The 20,537-nt window shown below is 33.7% G+C and overlaps 1 protein-coding gene across 1 annotated transcript; it reads left to right on the forward strand.

Moving 5' to 3' along the window:
- Positions 1–1,158: 1,158 nt before the first annotated feature.
- Positions 1,159–11,841, forward strand: LOC148955546 (uncharacterized). The gene is made up of 2 exons (XM_089108243.1): positions 1,159–1,195; positions 11,234–11,841. Coding segments are annotated over exons 1-2 (480 nt in total). The 5' UTR covers positions 1,159–1,193; the 3' UTR covers positions 11,712–11,841.
- Positions 11,842–20,537: the final 8,696 nt, after the last annotated feature.

Raw genomic sequence — 20,537 nt, forward strand, 5'->3', positions numbered from 1 at the left:
TTTTTAATTTTCACTCCAGTAGAATAAAATTCATAAAGAATATAAATAAAAAAAATGTGCTAGCTAAACCAGGTAAAAAAAGACCCTCCATTAACTTTCATCATAAAATGATCGTGAAAATAATTTGCTAAATAAGGGTATTTTCTAGAGTATTTCGTCCTTTTTATGAGTACAAAGTAGTTTTCCATTTTTTTAAACCCCCCGGCCGAGGGGGGGGGGATAGTAGGTATGTGCTGTACATTTAATTTCTGGTTGGAATTTTAGTATTTTCTCCTTTTCGACTCAATATGGCTTGGCTTTATGTTAATCATACACACTGCATTAAGAAAAAGGGGAGGGGAGACCAAAGTATCTCCTTTGAGGGTGAGACTACGAAAAATATTATTAATAGAATTCTCCAGGTTTTTCCCATTAAGGCAAATGTTTTTTATTTCATTTTGACCATGTAGGGGAAATGGTCATTTCTCCTCCCCAATACAAGGTTCCTAATTTCAATTCAAATTAATATATCAAGTCCTAATACAGGGCTATTTAAACTTCCAGTCTCTCATGCTTCTTTGGGCAGTAGAGAGTATCACTAAATAAGGTTTTTAAGTATGCCTTAGTTTTCTTACTTTATTTTGTTTGCCAAAGTAACATAATCTGATGTGAGGGATATCAAATAACAGAAAAACTGAGGGATCCAGTTTATGGATTCCAGAGTTAAAAAATACTTATCTTACAAGCCACAGTGTAACTAATCGTGGTTTATTTCTTAAGAAAGTAGATACAGGTTATTTTCTTGGAATGAAACACTTTTATGTTGTTATTTCCTTTTTAGTGTGTTTGATATTTTATTCATCAGAATTCAGTTTGTTTTAACTTTTAAAAAACTTTTTTTTTAAACACACTAATTTAATACCATATTCATCATATCTACACGATGCCTAGGCCATTTCGAAACTTCAGCTCTAGCTCTGACCCTGATTCCCAGTTACATTTGTCAGAAATAACCCATTAACAGCAAAGGGTGATTGAAGGCTCTCCGCTTGTGATAGGGCAGGGTCAAATCTACTCAACGCATCCAAAGAGACGTTACTTGCAAAGTTTCTCGACGGGTATATATAAGCTGGGAATTTCATTTTTCATTCTAGTTAAGTAGTCAAAGTAAAAGTTTGAGGAGGGTGATTCAGAACAGAAAGTCAACATACAGAATGTAAGCTTTTTTACTTTGAAAAAATATCTACATTTTATTTAATGACAAATCATTTTTTATATCCAAGTCACACATTTTTCGGTACTTGTTAATTATTCAGAACACACTGAAGAATCTTAGATCTGAGAAAACAGGTTTTATTGCCACAAAAACAAGTGACGGGTAACAGAATGAGTTGGACTTGTGTAATTTGGGCTATATATTTGCGCATTAGGGACGGGAGGGTGGTTTGTAAAGCATTTGGACACGTTAGAAAACAATTCTTACTTTAAAATATGCCATTTTGCAGGTAACACATTTTGCATGCAGACCCAATATACTTTACCCTCACCCCCCTAATGTGCAAATACAAACCCCAAATTCTATATGTCCAATGCATTCTATCACCCGTTACTTGTCTTTGTGGCTATGAAACCTGTTTTCTCAGATCTAAGATTCTTGAGTGTGTTCTGTATAATTAACAAGTACCCATTTTTCTTCAAATTTGCTGTTTAGATATCATAGACAGCGCAATAGCGCTGCCTAAGTAAAGAACGATGTAGGCACAATGGATTATTTTTTTTTTGTTTCCATACCCGTGCACTTCGTACCGAAGGAGTTGTCGTAGAAACTTCGAAAAGGGCTCATTCGATTGGAAATTGGAGTGGCTAGTGCCCTTTTTAATAGTCGAAAGGGATTGGAGGGCAACTAGCCCCCCCTCTCTCACCCACCTTTTCCCCAAACACATCCAATCCAAAATTTATTAAATAGCCATTTTGTTCTGTGTTGTTGATTTCTAGATAGGAATTATGTTTTTGAGGAGGACACTCCCCCACAGCCCTCAGGGCAAGGGTTGTAAGTTATGCGCTGTAGGCATATAAGGTTTTTATAGAAAACGTTGTCGTAGAAACTAGAAAAGGGGCTCATTCGATTCGAAATGGAAATGGCTAGTGCCCTCTTTAATTATCGAGACTAATTGGAAGCCAACTAACACCCTATCCACGCCCACCATTTCCCCAAACATATCCAATCAAAATTTTGAGATAGCAATTTTGTCCCACGCAGTTTAAAATTCAGGAAATTATACCTTTGAGCAGGGCAATCCCGTCACAGTCTTCAGGGCAAAGCTTATAAGTTATGCCCTGGGGGCATATAAGGTTTTTTATTGAAATCTTTGTCGTGGAAACTTGTAAAAGGGCTCATAGGATTGGAAATTCAAAGGGCTAGTGCCTTTTTTAATAGTCGAAAGTGAGTGGAGAGTAATTGACCCCCCTCTCACACCTACAATTTCCCCTAACAGATTAAATAGAAGTTGTCATAGGATGATTACCCCTTAAAAGCCCTCAGTGCAAGGGTTGTAAGTTATGCCCTGGGGGTATGTAAGGTTTATATAGAAAGTTGTTGTAGAAACTTCAAAAAGGGCTCATTTGTATGAAAATTGAAAATGCCCTTTTTAATAGTCGAAAGTGAGTGGAGAATAATTGAACCCCTTCCCACGTGCACCATTTCCCCAAACACATTCAATCAAGGTTTAGAGGTAGCCATTTTGTTCAACGTAATTGAAAGTTCTGGAAATTATATATTTAAGGATGAGAAACCCCCCAGGGCTCCCAGGGCAATGGTTGTAAGTTATACCCTGGGGACATATAAGGTTTTTATAGTTAGAGTTGTCGTAAGAACTTCAAAAGGGGCTCATTCAATTGAAAATTGAGAGGGCTAGTGCCCTTTTTAATAGTCGAAAGTGATTGGAGGGTAACTAACAACCCTCTCACGCGCACTATTCCCCAAAACACATTCAATGACATTATTCAGATAGTCTTTGTGTTTAACATAGTAGAAATTTCTGTAAATCTGTTACTTAAGGATGACTCGCCCCCCCGCCCAGCCCTCAGGGCAAGGGTTGTAAGTTATGCGACAACACTATAAAGTGTTGTCGTAGAAACTTCAAAAGGGCTCATTTGATTGGAAATTGCAAGGGCTAGTGCCTTTTTTAATAGTTGAAAGTGATAGGAGAGCCACTAACGTCCCTCTTATGCCCACCATTTTACCAAACACATCCAATCAAAATTTTGAGATTGCCATTTTGTTTAACGTAGTTGAAACTTCTAGAAATTATGTCTTAGAGGATGATAACCACCCTCACAGCCCTTAGAGTAAGGGTTGTAATTTATGCCCTGGGGCATATAAGGTGTTTATTCAAAGCGTTGTTGCCGAAACTCAAAAAGGGCTAATTCGATTGGAAATCAAAAGACCTAGTGCCCTTTTTAAAAGTCGAAAGTGATTGGAAGGCTTGACATTTTTATAGTAAAGATCGATGTGGGTATAATGTATGATTTGTTGTTGTTGTTGTTGTTGTTGTTTAGACCAGGGCACTTCGTATCGAAGGAGTTGTCGTGGGAACTTCGAAAAGGGCTCATTGGACTGAAATTAGAAAGGGTTGATGCTCTTTTCAATAGTCGTAAGTGATTGGAGGGAAACTAATCTCCCTCCCTCGTCCACCCTCCCATTTGCCTTTATATTTAAAAACTAAATGTTACCTTAAGATTAAATCAAAATGCACTGTGTTAATGCTAATTCCCAATAAGGCATCTCAGCAGTATCCCAAGAACGACTGAGGGTATTATGTTCAAACTTCTGGGGCTACTTCTACTCTTAAAATTTAACCAAGTCAAAATAACTTAAGTGTATCCAAGCTGTCAAAGAAAGTAAGCAGATTTTTTTGAAGTTTTCCATTTCAGGTCAACTAGAGGAGGTATGAAACGAAATTAAACACTACTATTTGTGTCCAGATTTTTAAAAGGGTGTATGTTGTTAAAAATTGCTAAAAAAAAATTTCCAGTATACAAATAGCAGACCAAACTATAGTCTTAAAAAAAGATTTAAAGTACTATTTTCTTCTTCCCTGAAAAGACAATGTCAATATAAAACGAACAGAAATTAATTAAAAAACTTTTTCCACAAAATAAATTTTTCAAAGAAAAGTAAAGAACTCCATTAAACAAAAATGAGCAAAAATAAAATCAAATAACCTACCAAGCGTGAAACTACCGCAAATCAGCATCGATAAATAAATGAAACCCAAAACGAACAGCAATTACAATAAATAACCCAGTCAAACTCAAAACGAGCAGAAATTAACATAAGTTGTGCTCAAAACCCCTATGTCTTCCCAAGGCCAGAATATAATTTGCACTTTACTGAAAAAAATACAAATGAATGTGCATTGTCAGTTTAATATACATATACTGATATTTAGCAATCAGAATGTTAATATTATTTGACTTATTAAAGTTATAAAAGTAAAAACATTTATATTTTTTTTCAGTAAAGTGCAAATTATGTTCTGGTCTTGGGAAGACATTAGGGTTTTGAGCCCTACTCATGTTAATTTCTGCTCATTTTGAGTTTGACTCGGTTATTTATTGTAATTTCTGTTCGTTTTGGGTTTCATTTATTTATCGATGCTGATTTGTGGTAGTTTCACGCTTGGTAGATTATTTGACTTTATTTTTGCTCATTTTTTGTTTCATAAAGTTCTTTACTTTTCTTTCAAAAACTTACTTTGTGGAAAAAGTTTTTTAAATTAATATATCAAATAACCAGTAGAATAGTTGCAAAATGAATACAGAAACTACTCCGAAGCTTTTTATAAGCTGGCACTTTTGCGTCAATGAAAAAACTTACAATGAATCTTACATTTTGACCTTTCTTTTGGACTTGCCTACACAGACCTGACGTTCATATTGGACTAGCTAGGCTACACCATTTGATATTCATACATTTGGCTCACACCATCCAAACTCCGCACATTTTGCGATTTCCTTCAACCTTTGTAGTGACATAAGACTTGCTTCTGACAAATTACTCCCTTTTGTATTCTTGATGTATTCTTGCATTTGATATTTAACATTAGAATCCTTTTAGTGGCTGCAAATTCTAGCATCGTTTACGCACACCATTCTTTTGCAAATGAGACGGCTGGTAGAAAAATATAAAATCTTAAAAACATAAAATCTGAAAGATTTTACATAAGATCTTAAGATTTATGGAGTGGGGCATGAGATAAAGTTATCCGCTAAAAAAGGTCAAATTGCTGTAGGATCTTCATCATAGTGTCCCTGGTTTTAAATTTTGATGTTGCTCCTTACATTTAGTTGAAAAAAAACTTTTTTTTCTATTTAATTTCTTATTGTTTTTAAATAATGCCGGGAAATCTGGCTCCCCCTCCATGAAAAATTCCTTCCCCCTTCGGAAAATTTCCCTATGGAAATTTCCTCCGGCGTAAAATACCCCCACCAGAAAAACTCCCCTCGAAAAAAATTCTTGCGAACGATTCCGGCGGAAAAATTTTTCTTAGCACACTTTCATTTGAAAGAAACTTTAATTTCTGACTGTTTTTCAAATCATGCCGGAAAATTCCCATCCGAGGAATTTTTTCACAAATCCCCCCCCCCCCCTAGCAGGAAGTTGCTGCCACGGAAAATTCCTCCTGGTGAATTTATCCAGCAGAAAACTCCCCCGGAGAGAACTTCTCCCGTGGATAATTCCCCCTCCCCTAGACAACGATCCTCTAGACAATTTCAACCTGGGGAAAAATTTTCCCCAGATAGTTCCCCTTAACATCTCCACATGTAAAATGGAGTCGGTAAAGAGAAAGTAAGACAAATAAAACGAATATCCTATGGGACCACCTCTCGGAAACTTCCATTCACACGGTAAATTCTCCCCGTGGAAAATTCCCCAGCAGAAATCCCCCCCCTGAAAAACGTCTGTATACTTCCCAATAAAAAATAATATACGTAAACAATGGGAAAATTTCATCATTTACAGAGATTTCCCGAGGAGCTGTGGGGCGCCATGTTATCCCCAAAAGCATAGCTACTGGACCTTTCAACTATGCTGAACAAAATGGCTGTCTTCGAATTCTGATTGGAAGATTCTTGAGAAAGAGGAGCGTTGAAGGGAGGCTAATGCCCACCAATCTTTTCGGTTACTTAAAAAGGGCACTAAACTTTCAATTTCCGTTCGAACGAGCCCTCTCCCAATATTCTAGGAATATTGGTTCAATAGGATCACTCCTGGAAAAAAGCAACAAATAAACACGCATCCATGATCTTTCTTCTGGCAAAAAAAACACAACACAAAATTCAACATTTTTGCAAATGGGAACTTGAAACCTCTACAATTGGGTTCTCGGATACGCTGTATCTGATGGTGTGATTCAATGAGATTCCTTGACTTTTAGCGGGTGTTCCCTCCTTTTTTTGAAAATAAGGCAAATTTTCTCAGGCTCGTAGATTTTGGTGTTATATATTTGGAATCAGCATAATAAGCCATTCCTTTTCATATTTATTGACTTCAAAATTCCGTTTTTTTAGAGTTTCGATAACTATTGAGCCGCGTCGCTCCTTACTTACAGTTCGTTACATGTATATATATTGCGAGTGATTCGGAAATACTTATAGGTTTTCCTTAAAGGCCTTAAAAGGACTTTAAGCTTATAATCTTTTCAAATTGTAAGAAAAATTCTCATAAGTAATGAGAAAAAAAATTAAAACTTTTCCAAGGTAGTCTTTTTATCAAGAGGAAATAGCTTGAAATCAAGTTGATTTCACGCAAAAATATAAACGTTTCATAAGAAATCATATAAACCGCCAGAAACAAAATATAATTTAATGTTTTTATTGAAATATACCTTTCTTGGTATTTTCATTGAAAAATTACCCCTCCCCCTAGATCTTTAAAAATACACTTTACCCCTCCCCCCTAAAATCTTCACTATTAAAACACCTTTTCTCAGCATCAAAAGTGTTTCAGAGCAAGGATATTTTTGGAATTGTTCTTTGACCTTCTCCTTTGCTTTACGGCCCTCATACAATCTTCATTCCACCAAATTTTTGCCTGCTAATCTAAGGAAAGAATTTAGTTCTGTCTGACGCTTGGGAAATTGCTGATCTGGCTATACACTCTAGGATATGAGAAGCTGTTTGCTTCTTGTAACTTATATCTTCTTCCTCGTCAGCTTTTTGTAGTTTGCTGTGTCTAGTTGTTGTTTGACTTGATTCCAGTTCAGCGTCCTCGATTTAAACTTATCATGGGTCGCAGCAATAGCTGCGACCTGGTAAAGAGTGAACCACGGCCCCTAATAACGAGAAGTTGAAAAATACATTTTTAAAATAAATACCTAGCGAGGAAAAATTTTACTTGCATCTGATTCAGGGATTAATCTTACTATTATTTTGATTAATTTTAATAGTAAAACGTTATTTTGAAAATAAATTTACAGGAATTTTGATAGCGCTTTGGGTGCCATTTCTAGATTGGAAAAGCTGGAAAGCCCCCTTAATATTTTTCATAAATCATGTGCTGAATAGCGGTAAAAACAAAAAAACAAAAAAACACCGTTATTTCAAGTGAGTTAATTCTAAGCTGGGCTAATGGCGTCGTTCCTCAAATATCTAATGGGATATGTATTTTTAATACCTAGAGGGGGTGAACTTGTTGTGTTTTTCCTTTTTTTTTCAATGAAAATGATAAAAAAGGCATTTGTCAATAAAAACACTCAGAAAAAAAGGCGTTTTTCAAATTCTATGCGGGAGAAAAAACTGGATTGCAAAGATATCCTGTCCCACCACCGCATTTGACGCCAAAGGAACTAGAAGACAACTGCAAAATCGTTGAGAAAGGTTTAAAGGCTCAATCAAAGCTATTAATAATTTCAGCGTGCTTTGTGTAAATTTATAGGTGAAAAGAGCATAAAAAGAAGCATCGAGTGGTGACAAGACTTTGAGGTCTAGGTTATGTTATTGTCTTAAGTTTCTAGCACACAACAAACAGATGATTGGGAACAACAATAAATATGAACACAATTTTCTATAATCTAGCGGTAACAGCTCTTCGTTGTTGTCGTGGTAACCTAGGTTCGAATCTTTGATAAGATAGTTTTTTTCTGTTTTTTTTTTTAATGCGTTTTATCTTTCAAGAGTTCATTCATTTCTAATGATCAGTTCTCCTAAAATGTTAAAGACAAAAGAGAAAAAAATTATGTTAATATACATTCTGATGAGATGTACAAATTTTTTGCAGCATTGTGGCAGAAAAACTGCACTGATAATAACATGATTTTTTCGTAAAGTATAGGCTATTAACTAAATTTCTTAATTCTTTTAATGTCATTCAGGTTTCTAAAATCTGTATGTGTTTCATATGGGGTATTATTTCATAGATATTTAAACTTTTTATTTACAACTTCTCAAAGATGCCAAGTATAATATGCCATGAACTCTTTCTATAACAAATTTCAGATTATTTTTAAGGGAAAGTTTAAGAGAGTCTAAACCCATATTTAGTGCCCTATTTAGAAAAAGACTCACGTTGACTTCCGAAGTTTCTTTGCCTAAGTTAGAAAAAAAAATTTATAAAGTTTATTGTCTATATTTTAAAAACCTATAAAACCCACAAAAAATAATTTTGAAAAGAACAAAGTTTTTCTGATGAAAGTAAGAGCGAAATTGAAAATTAAAACGAACCCAAATTTTTGCTTCGCTGTTTACGCTACATATTTTGAAAAACTGCATCAAACGAAGTAGCTCATGATATTTCCCTATATTTGTAGCATTTTGAAAAAATAGTGCTTTACCAAGAACTAACCTTTCTTGAGTTTTTTAGGGAGTTAAATTCGTACAGCAGATTTATTGATTTTATGGTCTGTAAAAGACTATTCGGAACTTCATGACTTATTATTTTGTTTTCTGCAGAACATTGGATGATTTTCTGCTTCCAATCCTGTTTTGTAGCGTCGGTTTGTGTTTCAGTAAAGCGACAGCTTTTCAGAATTCTAAGAATATAGGGAAATATCACAAATCAGTTTGTTTGAAACAGTTTTTGAAAAATATGTTGCATAAACTGGGAAGTAGTAACTTTTGTTTGTTTTAGGTTTCAATTTCACTCTTTGCTTTCTTGAGAAAATCTTTGATGTTTCAAAATTAATAGGTTACATGATTTGCAGCTTATTTTTGGCTGCCTGTTTGGACCAAAAGTGTACAATGGTCTAAAAAGTCCGTTGAGTCTGAACAGCTTTAGATAAACCCTAAAGGATTTCGTGATAGGATTTTACGAAAGTCCTATCCTTCTAAACTTAACTTAATTTATTAGTAGGTTGATAATTTCAAGAAGCAATTCATTGTATTAATTACAGATAAGAAGTTTCTTGGCAACAAAAAAAGGCGTGTAAAGGGGTACAATTTTGTTTTGTGGGAATTCACTGTTCCCGGGGGAATTTCTGGAACACCATCATTATTTTCAGCAAAATCATACCTCATAGTAAAAGAAATAAAAAAAAAAAAAATCGGTTAAAAGATCCTTAACCTCTCCAATTGATTTATCTGTCTTATGCTCCTTTGACAAATCAGTTTTGAACATTCGTGGTTACTATTGGTTTCTTTCTTCCCATTTTCTTAGGAATAAGTTTAATTCTATGATTTTTATTCATCTCTTACCGCTAAGAATGGTTGTTGCATAACTAGCCGAAATATTTCGGTTTCAAAGTCAAATTTTGTTTTCTTAAGAACTCATCTCTTCAAAATCTAATTTTACTCCTTAAATGAAATTGAGTAAAAATTAAGTGAAACAGCCTGGGCAAACTTCTCAGTACAAGGACCGCGTGTACTCAACAACACCGCATATATATATACACCGTGAATGGCTAACATCGCCCCGCCCCCTCAAAAAATCAAATTAAAAGGTATCTCACAAAAATACTACAAGCAGCTTTTGTTAATTGATATTTCGGTACTTGTATGGAACTTGTCTACGCCCTACACCGTCCTCTAGTTGTTCATTCATTAACGCATTGCAGAACCGTTTTTCTTTTTCTTTTTTTAAATTTCTTTCAGCTTAGCGTGAGACAAGACAAAGAAAAGTGGCAGAATGGATGGGAAACATATAATTTGGGCTATATATTTGCACATTAGGGGGGGGGGGGTAAAATATTGGACAGTGTGAAGTTAGAAAACCATCCATACTACATAGTATGCAGAATAATTGTCCCTAACAAATTACGCATGCAGACCCGTTTTACTTCATCCCCCCTCCCCTAATGTGCAAATATATAGCCCAAATTTGTTTATAAAGTATTATATTTTTATCATACTTAGGTATATTTCATTAGGACTGAGCGTCAGAAAAACATATTAGAAGAATATTAGGTAGGGCGTAGATCATACAAGTACCAATATTTTTAATAATTGCATTGCTAAAGAAATAAAATATATTTCGATATTCCAAAACGAGAAAAGGTAGGCCAACAAAGAGAAACGACGCAATTCAAAGGTTGTAAAATAGAGAGAAAATGCAAATATTTCAGTGTGTTCTGGCTGAGAGCCGAGAAAACCATACCAAGAATGAATCTTTCGAATATATTTTATGGATGAGACCTTTCCTCGACGTTGAAAAATAAACACCTCTGTTAAAACCTCTGAGCTTTTTGAATTTATACAACGAAAAAGCTGAGAATTTTATACTTATTTTGGACCTGTGCGCAAACTTTTGGTTGATGTGGCAAAATTTACCCCAGTAACCGAATATTCAAAGATTCCTTTTGAACTCTTCCCTAGAGCTTTGAAACCTTCCCAAGAATTCTTCCCATGGGCTGTTATTTGATCATCCCAAAAGCTGAAAATTTTGAATATATAATTAAAAGCAGCCATTAACATGCAAACAGGACAATCACGGTACCATTTTCATTAAAATCTAGGAAGAACGACACTATTCTGTTCTTGTGCCATTTATAACTAACATGCCACTTTTTCTGGGTTTCCTGCCATTTTTGAAAACTTTTGAAAGACTGGCTCTCCCATCTAACCATTAAATATTCGCTGTTTACTTTTTCTTAGAAAAGCTGCGGTTTTGAAGTTTTTTTTTTCACTCTTTACTAGGGCAACGGTAATGCAATGACTGTGACAACCTCAACACTACATATAGCAAAGGGGAGCCGGGGAGCAGTAAGCGTTACCAAAGGATACGATAGTAAATTAATCTGAACTTTCTCCTTTTTTGCAGGACTATCTCCAATGCCTCGCTACTTCTTTTCCTACTTTATATATTTTTTGCTCAAGGCCAGGGCAACAAGGTGATTTCAATTCCCACATACTTAAAAGATAAAATTAATCTCCCTGGAGACATGTTTGTGATGGAATTTCCCAATCCAAGAAGCGAGAAAAATGATGGATATAGTTTATATGGTGATGAAGAAGTTTTAAGTGAAGATGGGTATGGTGAGGACACGGTAGCCGTGCAATCGTTTCCTAGTCCTATGTTTGTCGAAGTTGAACAAAATCCCCCAAATATCCCGATACCAAATGAACCTCAATGGATTCCAGAGAAGATCTTCAGAGGCAATGTAAATCCTTCTTTTGATGATATGACAATTGAATTTCACTCTAAAAGGAAAAGACAGGACAGCTCTAATAGAAGACAAGGGAGAAACGCAAAATCTGCTAAAAAGAATTTGTTAACAAATTTTATCCGTTTTGGTTAGCTAAAAGTACTTTTAGAAAGGCTTTTACCTCAAGCGGAGTTATCAGAAAAACAGAGTTTGGTTAATCAGTTTTGTATTTGTGATTTATTGGAACAGTTGAATTTAAAAATGTAATTCCTGCTATGACCAACTATTAGTTCAGTGTTACTTTAGGCCAGTGGTTAAAGGTTTCTTTCTTAGACATGCTGCACCAGTCCCAAAATTTTGCCCCCCCCCCCGCCCTGGCACATGATTCTTTCGACTAAAGGGTTAATCTTCTATTCAGCCATTAGAAGCTTAAAAGGTTATTAAATTGATTTAAATCATTTTTGAATAGTCTTATCAAAAACGGAAACCAGAAATACACAAAAAGGGCAAAATTTTACAAGGCTAAAAAGAAAAATATCTGACACTTTTATGACATGCTTTGTCTTTTTAAACTCTTGGTTTCTGCCCTAGTGGAGTGTTTCACGCTACAGCCTCCCCCATTCATGGACCAATTTCTGCAAGCAACCTTAATTCTATCTATCAAAGGTGCACATCTTGCGGTAGTGCACAGTTCAATATTCAATATCGAGTTCAATGTCTGAATATTTCAACATACATATTGATATTTCAATATCAATTTACATATATTCAATATCAACATTTCAATATCGAGAGGACGTTTATAATATCTATCGTTCATTCAATTCACATTAAATTTCTTTCTAGACTCCTGTACATGTTTTTTTTTAAATCCAAAAATCAGCGTCTGTAGAACAAAATAGCAGAAACTGGAATTTCATGCAGCAAATATATTTTTGTACCCGTAAGCATTGAACCTGTTACAGATTTAATATTACAGATTCAAAGCGAATCTGTAAATTTACAGATTCAATAAGCTATCTTGATGATTTTTTACGACTAGCTTATTAAAACTACCTTTAAATAAGAAGATGATGAAGAAGAAAAAGTGATAAAGCAATATAAAGAAGAAATGACCAACAATTGGGTTTATTAAGGCCAAACGAAAATACTGAAAAAACACACAAAGCGAATATTTCGAAACGACAACCGCCTCTCTTCTTCAGCGCGAACAAAAAAATATTTAAGGAAACTGTCAACAAATAGACAAAGAAAAAACACAAAACAAATGCGGAGATTCAATGGGTAAAAAAACAGTAGAAATCAATGAAAAACTAAAATTAAAAGATGAATAAAATTCAATAAAACCAAAATTAGAAGAATTAAAACCAAATACCTAACAACCATATAGCGAATCAGTCACCAATATCGACGTTTTGCACAAAAACTCTTGAACTGCCATAGAAGGATACTAGCGAACGACTAGCCAACTAAAGAAAAATTCATTCACTCAAACAAACGAAACCAGCATATAAAAAAACTGGAGAACTATGTCTTTTGATTTCTGATTTCAATAACTGAATTCCTTGCACACACCCTTTGAAATCTAAGTGGTTGATGATAGTAGAGGAGGGGTGCCAGTCGTGACCCTACACCATATATGGGCATAGAATACTGTCAGTACACCAAATAAGGGCATAGAGTCATTAGGGAGAACACGTGGTTAATGGGGTCAATGACCTAAATTTCCAAGTACTGTCAATCATTAATCAAATTGTTTCCAGGCTAAGTTTAATAATGTCTGACAGGTGATGTCAAGATTGATTGATATATCACGAAATGGGAATTAATTTGATGTTTCTAAGGGGAATTATTGATTCAAGAAAGGGGAATTAATTTGTTGTTTCTAAGGAGAAAGTGTGGAAGAGATATATTGATTACATAATCAGTAGAACCCTATCAGAAGGTCATGACGGGAGTCCATACATGGCTTAAAATTACGTAATCGACTAGGAATATGGTTTTCTGAGAAATTTATTACATAATCTGTAGAACCCTATCAGAAGGTCATGACGGGAGTCCATACATGGGCATAGAATGACGTAATCGACTAGGAAAATGGATTTCTGAGAAATTGATTACATAATCGGTAGAACCCTATCAGAAGGTCATAACGGGAGTCCATACATGGGCATAGAATGACGTAATCGACTAAGACAAGCAAGTTACTTTCTTAATGTCCCTCCTAAACCCATTTTGCAACTTGAAGTACTTATGTTTTTTCCCCACAACATTACATTACAGCGTTTCGGTTACCTCATCACAAAGAAATACTTTTGAAAGACATTTTAAGAACCAATTACTTTCTTAATGTCCCTCTTAAACCCATTTTGCAACTTGAAGTACTTATTTTTTTCCACCAAAACTAAACTTTACAGCTTTTTGAGTGTCCCAACACCAAGAAATACTTTTCAAAGACCATTTCAGAGCAAGTTACTTTCTTAATGTTCCTCCGAAACCCATTTTCCAACTTGAAGTACTTATCTTTTTCACTCACAACTATACTTTACAGATTTTTGGATACCTCAACATCAATAAATACCTTTCAAAGATAATATTAGAGCAAACTACTTTCTAAATGTCCCTCCTAAGCCCATTTTAAAACTTTAAGTACTTATCTATAAAAACAAAAAATAAAATAAAAAGATTTTTGAGTGTCTCAACACCATAAAATACCTTTCAAAAGACATTTTAGATTTAGTAACTTTCTTAATGTCCCACCACGGCTTATATTCCAACTTGGAGTACTTGTCATTTACACCCACAACTGTACATGAAAGCATTTTGTATACTTCCAAACCAAGAAATACATTTCAATGACACGTTCAAATCACGTTATAGTATAAATGGCCCTCCTAAACGCATTTTGCAACTTGAAGTACTTATCTTTTTCACTCACAACTATACTTTAGAGCTTTTTGGATACCTCAACACCAAGAAATACATTTCAAAGACCATTTCAGAGCAAGTTAATTTCTTAATGTCCCTCCTAAACCCATTTTGTAACTTGAAGTACTTAGATTTTTCACCCAAAACTCTACTTTACAGCTTTTTGGATACCTTAACACCAAGAAATACTTTTCAAAGACCATTTCAGAGCAAGTTACTTTCTTAATGTCCCTCCTAAACACATTTTCCGACTTGAATTAAATATCTATTTCACCCAAAACTATACTTTACAGCTTTTTAGTTACCTTAACACCAAGAAATACTTTTCAAAGTCCATTTCAGAACAAGTTACTTTTTTAATGTCCCTCCTAAACCGATTTTCAGCTTCAAGTACTTATCTTTTTCACCCACAACTATACTTTACATCTTTTTGTATACCTCAACACCAATAAATACATTTCAAAGTCCATTTCAGAGCAAGTTACTTTCTTAATGTCCCTCCTAAACCCATTTTTCAACTTGAAGTACTTATCTTTTTCACCCACAACTATACTTTACAGCTTTTTGGATACCTCAACACCAAGAAATACTTTTCAAATACCATTTCAGAACAAGTTACTTTCTAAATTTCCCTCCACAACCCATTTTTAAACTTGAACTACCTATATTTTTCTCCAACAACACTACACTAAAGATTTTTTTAAACATCAACACAAACAAAAACATTAAATAGACCAATTCAAAGAAATTTACTTTCTTTATGTCCCTCCTAAACCCATTTTCTAACTTGAAGTACTTATATTTTTCACTCACAACTATACTTTACAGTTTTTTGGATACCGCAACACCAAGAAATACCTTTCAAAGACAATTTCAAAGCTAGTTACTTTCTTAATGTTACTCTTAAACACATTTTCCAACTTGAAGTACTTATAGTTTTACCCCACAACTATACTTTAAAGACATTTTGATAACCAAAAACCAAGAAATACATTTCAAAGACGATTTCAGAGCAATTTACTTTCTTAATGTACCTCCCAAACCCATTTTCCAACATCAAGTACTTATCTTTGTCACACACAACTATACATTACAGCTATTTAGATACCTCAACACCAAGAAATACATTTCAAAGACCATTTCAGAGCAAGTTACTTTCTTACTGTACCTCCTAAACCCATTTTCCAACTTGAAGTACTTATATTTTTCACTCACCACAATACTTTACAGCTTTTTTTGGATACCTCAGCACCAAGAAATACCTTTCAAACACCATATCAAAGCAAGTTACTTACTTAATGTCCCTCCTAAACACATTTTGCAACTTGAAGTACTTAGCTTTTTTACAGCTTTTTGAGTGTCCCAACACCAATAAATACCTTTCAAAAGGCATTTCAGAGCAAGTTACTTTCTTAATATCCCTCTTAAGCCCATTTTCCAACTTTAAGTACATATCTTTTTCATCCACAACTATACTTTACAGCTTTTTGGATACATCATCACCAAGAAACACTTTTCAAAGACCATTTAAGAGCAAGTTACTTTCTTAATGTTCCTCCTAAACCCATTTTGCAACTTGAAGTACTTATCTTTTTCACCCACAACTATACTTTACAGCTTTTTGGATACCTCAAAACCAAGAAATACTTTTCAAAGACCATTTCAGAGCAAGTTACTTTCTTAATGCCCCTCCTAAACCCATTTTCCAACTAGAAGTACTTATCTTTTTTCATCCACAACTATACTTCAAAGTTTTTTTTATACCTCAACACCAAGAAATACTTTTCAAATACCATTTAAGAGCAAAATAATTTCTTAATGTCCCTCCTAAACCCATTTTGCAACTTGAAGTACTTATCTTTTTCACTCACAACTATACTATACAGCTTTTTGAGTGTCCCAACACCAAGAAATACTTTTGAAAGACCATTTCAGAGCAAGTTACTTTCTTAATGTCTCTCCTAAACCCATTTTGCAACTTTAAGTACTTATATTTTTCAAACGAAACTATACTTTACAGCTTTTTGGATAACTCAACACCAAGAAATATATTTCAAAGACCATTTCAGAGCAAGTTACTTTCTTAATGTCCCTCCTAAACCCATTTTCCAACTTGAAGTACTTATCTTTTTCACTCACAACTTTACAGCTTTTTGAATACCTCAACACCAAGAAATACTTTTCAAAGACCTTTTCAGAGCAAGTTACTTTCTTGATGTTCCTCCTAAGCCCATTTTCCAACTTGAAGTACTTATCTTTTTCACTCACACCTATACTTTACAGCTTTTTGGTTACCTCAACACCAAGAAATACTTTTCAAAGACCATTTCAGAGCAAGTTACTTTCTTAATCTCACTCCTAAACCCATTTTCCAACTTGAAGTACTTATCTTTTTCACCCACAACTATACTTTACAGCTTTTTGGTTACCTCAACACCAAGAAATACTTTTCAAAGACCATTTCAGAACAAGTTACTTTCTTAATGTCCCTCCTAAACCTATTTTGCAACTTGAAGTACTTAACTTTTCACCCACAACTATACTTTACAGCTTTTTGGTTACCTCAACACCAAGAAATACTTTTCAAAGACAATTTAAAAACAATTTCCTTTCTTAATGTCCCTTCTAAACCCATTTTCCAACTTTAAGTACTTATCTTTTTCATCCAAAACTATACTATACTGCTTTTAGGACACCTCAACACAAGGAAATACTTTTCAAAGACCATTTCAGAGCAAGTTACTTTCTTAATGTCCCTCCTAAACCCATTTTCCAACTTGAAGTACTTATCTTTTTCACCCTCAACTATCCTTTACAGCTTTTTAGATGCCCCAACACCAAGAAATACTTTTCAAAGACCATTTCAGAGCAGGTTACTTTCTTAATGTCTCTCCTAAACCCATTTTACAACTTGAAGTACTTATCTTTTTCACCACAACCAGATCATACAGCTTTCTGGATACCTCAACACCAAGAAATACTTTTCAAAAACCATTTCAGAGCAAGTTACTTTCTTAATGTCCCTCCTAAACCCATTTTCAGACTTGAAATACTTATTTTTTTCATCCACAACTGTAGTTTACAACATTTTGGTTACCTCAACACTAAGAAATACTTTTCAAAGACCATTTCAGAGCAAGTTACTTTCTTAATGTCCCTCCTAAACCCATTTTGCAACTTGAAGTACTTATCTTTTTCACCCACTTTCTAAATGAAAAAGAAATTAGTTTTTAATCAATTCTTTTTTTCCAAATAATATAAAAATTTTCCACTTCGGTTCAGATTTTTCTCAAGGGGATGAAAAATTTAAAATAATGTTCCAAATTTTCTCAACAAAGTGAAGAAAAGTTTTTGATCTCTTCTGAATTTTACCAAAGAAAACGCTCCAATTCTAATTTCTCCAGAGAAAACAAAAATCTTCCAATTCACCTATTTATTTCACAAAGACATAAAGAAATTTAAAGTTCAATTCTAATTTTTCGGTGGAAGATAGAAAAAGTAATACCAAACTTGTGAATATTTTCCAGGAAGATGAAAAGTTCTTGTCCAATTTAAAATTTTCTCAATGAAATGAAAAAAAGTTCAAGTTCTCTTCTGAAATTTACCAAAGAACACGCTTCAATGCTAATCTCTCCAGAGAAAACAAAAATCTTCCACTTAAGTTCCTAATTTCACAAAGACAAAAAGAAATTTAAAGTTGATTTCTAAATTTTTCGGTGGAAGATGGAAAAAGTAATACCATACTTGTGAATATTTTCCCGGAAGATAATAAGTTCTAGTTCAATTTACAATTTCCTCAACGAAGTGAAGAAAAGTTCATGTTCTCTACTGAATTTTACTACAGAACACAATACAGTTCTAATTTCACCAGAGAAAATAAAAATCTTCCACTTAAGTTCTTTATTTCACAATGACATAAATAAATTTAAAGTTCAATTCTAAATTTTTCGGCGGAAGATAGAAAAAGTAATACCATACTTGTGAATATTTTCATGGAAGATAAAAAAGTTCAAGTTCTCTTCTGAATTTTACCAAAGAACGCAATTCAATTCTAATTTCATCAAAGAAAATAAGAATCTTCCACTTCAGTTCTTTATTTCACAAAGACAAAGAAATTTAAAGTTCAATTCCAAATTTTTCGGTGGAAGATAGAAAAAGTAATACCATACTTGTGAATATTTTCGCGGAAGATAAAAAGTTCTAGTTCAATTTAAAATTTTCGCAACGAAGTGAAGAAAAGTTCAAGTTCTCATCGGAATTTTACCAAAGAACAAAATTCAATTCTAATTTCTCCTGAGAAAATAAAATCTTCCACTTCAGTTCTTTATTTCACAAAGACATAAAGAAATTTAAAGTTCAATTCAAAATTTTACGGTGGAAGATAGAAAAAGTAATACCATACTTGTGAATATTTTCACGGAAGATAAAAAGTTCTAGTTCAATTTAAAATTTTCTCAACGAAGTGAAGAAAAGTTCAAGTTCTCTTCTGAAGTTTACCAAAGAACACACTTCAATGCTAATTTCTCCAGAGAAATCAAAAATCTTCCACTTCAGTTCTTTATTTCACAAAGACATAAGGAAATTTAAAGTTCAATTCTAATTGTTCGGTGGAATATAGAAAAAGTAATATCATACTTGTGAATATTTTCACGGAAGATCAAAAGTTCTAGTTCAATTTAAAATTTTGTCAACGAAGTCAAGGAAAGTTCAAGTTCTCTTCTGAACCTTACCAATGAACACACTTCAATTATAATTTCTCCAAAGAAAATAAAAATATTCCACTTCAGTTTTAAGTTCCCCAAAGAAATAAAAGAAACTTAAAGTTCTATTCTAAATTTTTAGATAGAAGATAGAAAAAGTAATACTATGACTGCGATTGTTTTCCATTAAGGTCAAAAGTTTCACTTTATTTATAATTTTTCTTAAATTCAGTTCTGCTTTTTCTCAAAGAGATGAAAAATTTAAAGTTCTGTTCCAAATTTTTCATAGAAGATAGAAAAAGTTATACATTGATTGCGAATATCCGACATGAAGATAAGAAGCATCACTTTAATTCGGAGTTTTCTCGAAGAAGTGCAAAATGTTCAAGTTCTCTTCTGAATTTTCTTAAAGAAGTGAAAAAGTTAGCTCAGTTCTAAATTTTTCATAGAAGACAGGAAAAGTTATACTTTGATCGTGAATATTCGAGTTCTATTCTGAATTTTACCAAAGAACACATTTCAATTCTAATTTCCCCAATAAAAAATTTAAAGTTCAATTCTAAATTTTTCGGAGGAAGATAGAAAGAGTATGGTTAGGTTAGACTAGATTAAGTTAGGTTAGGTTAGCCTACGTACGCTTCACTTAGGTTAGCTTAGGTTAGGTGAGAGACATGCAAAAAGTTAGGTGTATGATTAGGTCAGGTTAGGTTAGATTAAGTTAGGTTAGGTTAAGTTAGGTTAGGCTAGGTTAGCCTACGTACGCGCGCGTACGTAGGCTAACCTAGCCTAACCTAACTTAACCTAACCTAACTTAATCTAACCTAACCTAACCTAATCATACACTTAACTTTTTGCATGTCTCTCACCTAACCTAAGCTAACCTAAGTGAAGCGTACGTAGGCTAACCTAACCTAACCTAACTTAATCTAGTCTAACCTAACCTAACCATACTCTTTCTATCTTCCACCGAAAAAATTAGAATTGAACTTTAAATTTTTTATTGGGGAAATTAGAATTGAATTGTGTTCTTTGGTAAAATTCAGAATAGAACTCGAATATTCACGATCAAAGTATAACTTTTCCTGTCTTCTATGAAAAATTTAGAACTGAGCTAACTTTTTTCACTTCTTTAAGAAAATTCAGAAGAGAACTTGAACATTTTGCACTTCTTCGAGAAAGCTCCGAATTAAAGTGATGCTTCTTATCTTCATATCGTATATTCACAATCAATGTATAATTTTTTCTATTTTCTATTACAAATCTGGAACAGAACTTTAAATTTTTCATATCTTTGAGAAAAAGCAGAACTGAATTTAAGAAAAATCATAAATATATTGAAACTTTTGACCTT

Source organism: Artemia sp. Qi Xiang Cuo, chromosome 2 (genome assembly GCF_049724085.1).
Source record: "Artemia sp. Qi Xiang Cuo chromosome 2, ASM4972408v1, whole genome shotgun sequence".
Classification (NCBI taxonomy): domain Eukaryota; kingdom Metazoa; phylum Arthropoda; class Branchiopoda; order Anostraca; family Artemiidae; genus Artemia; species Artemia sp. Qi Xiang Cuo.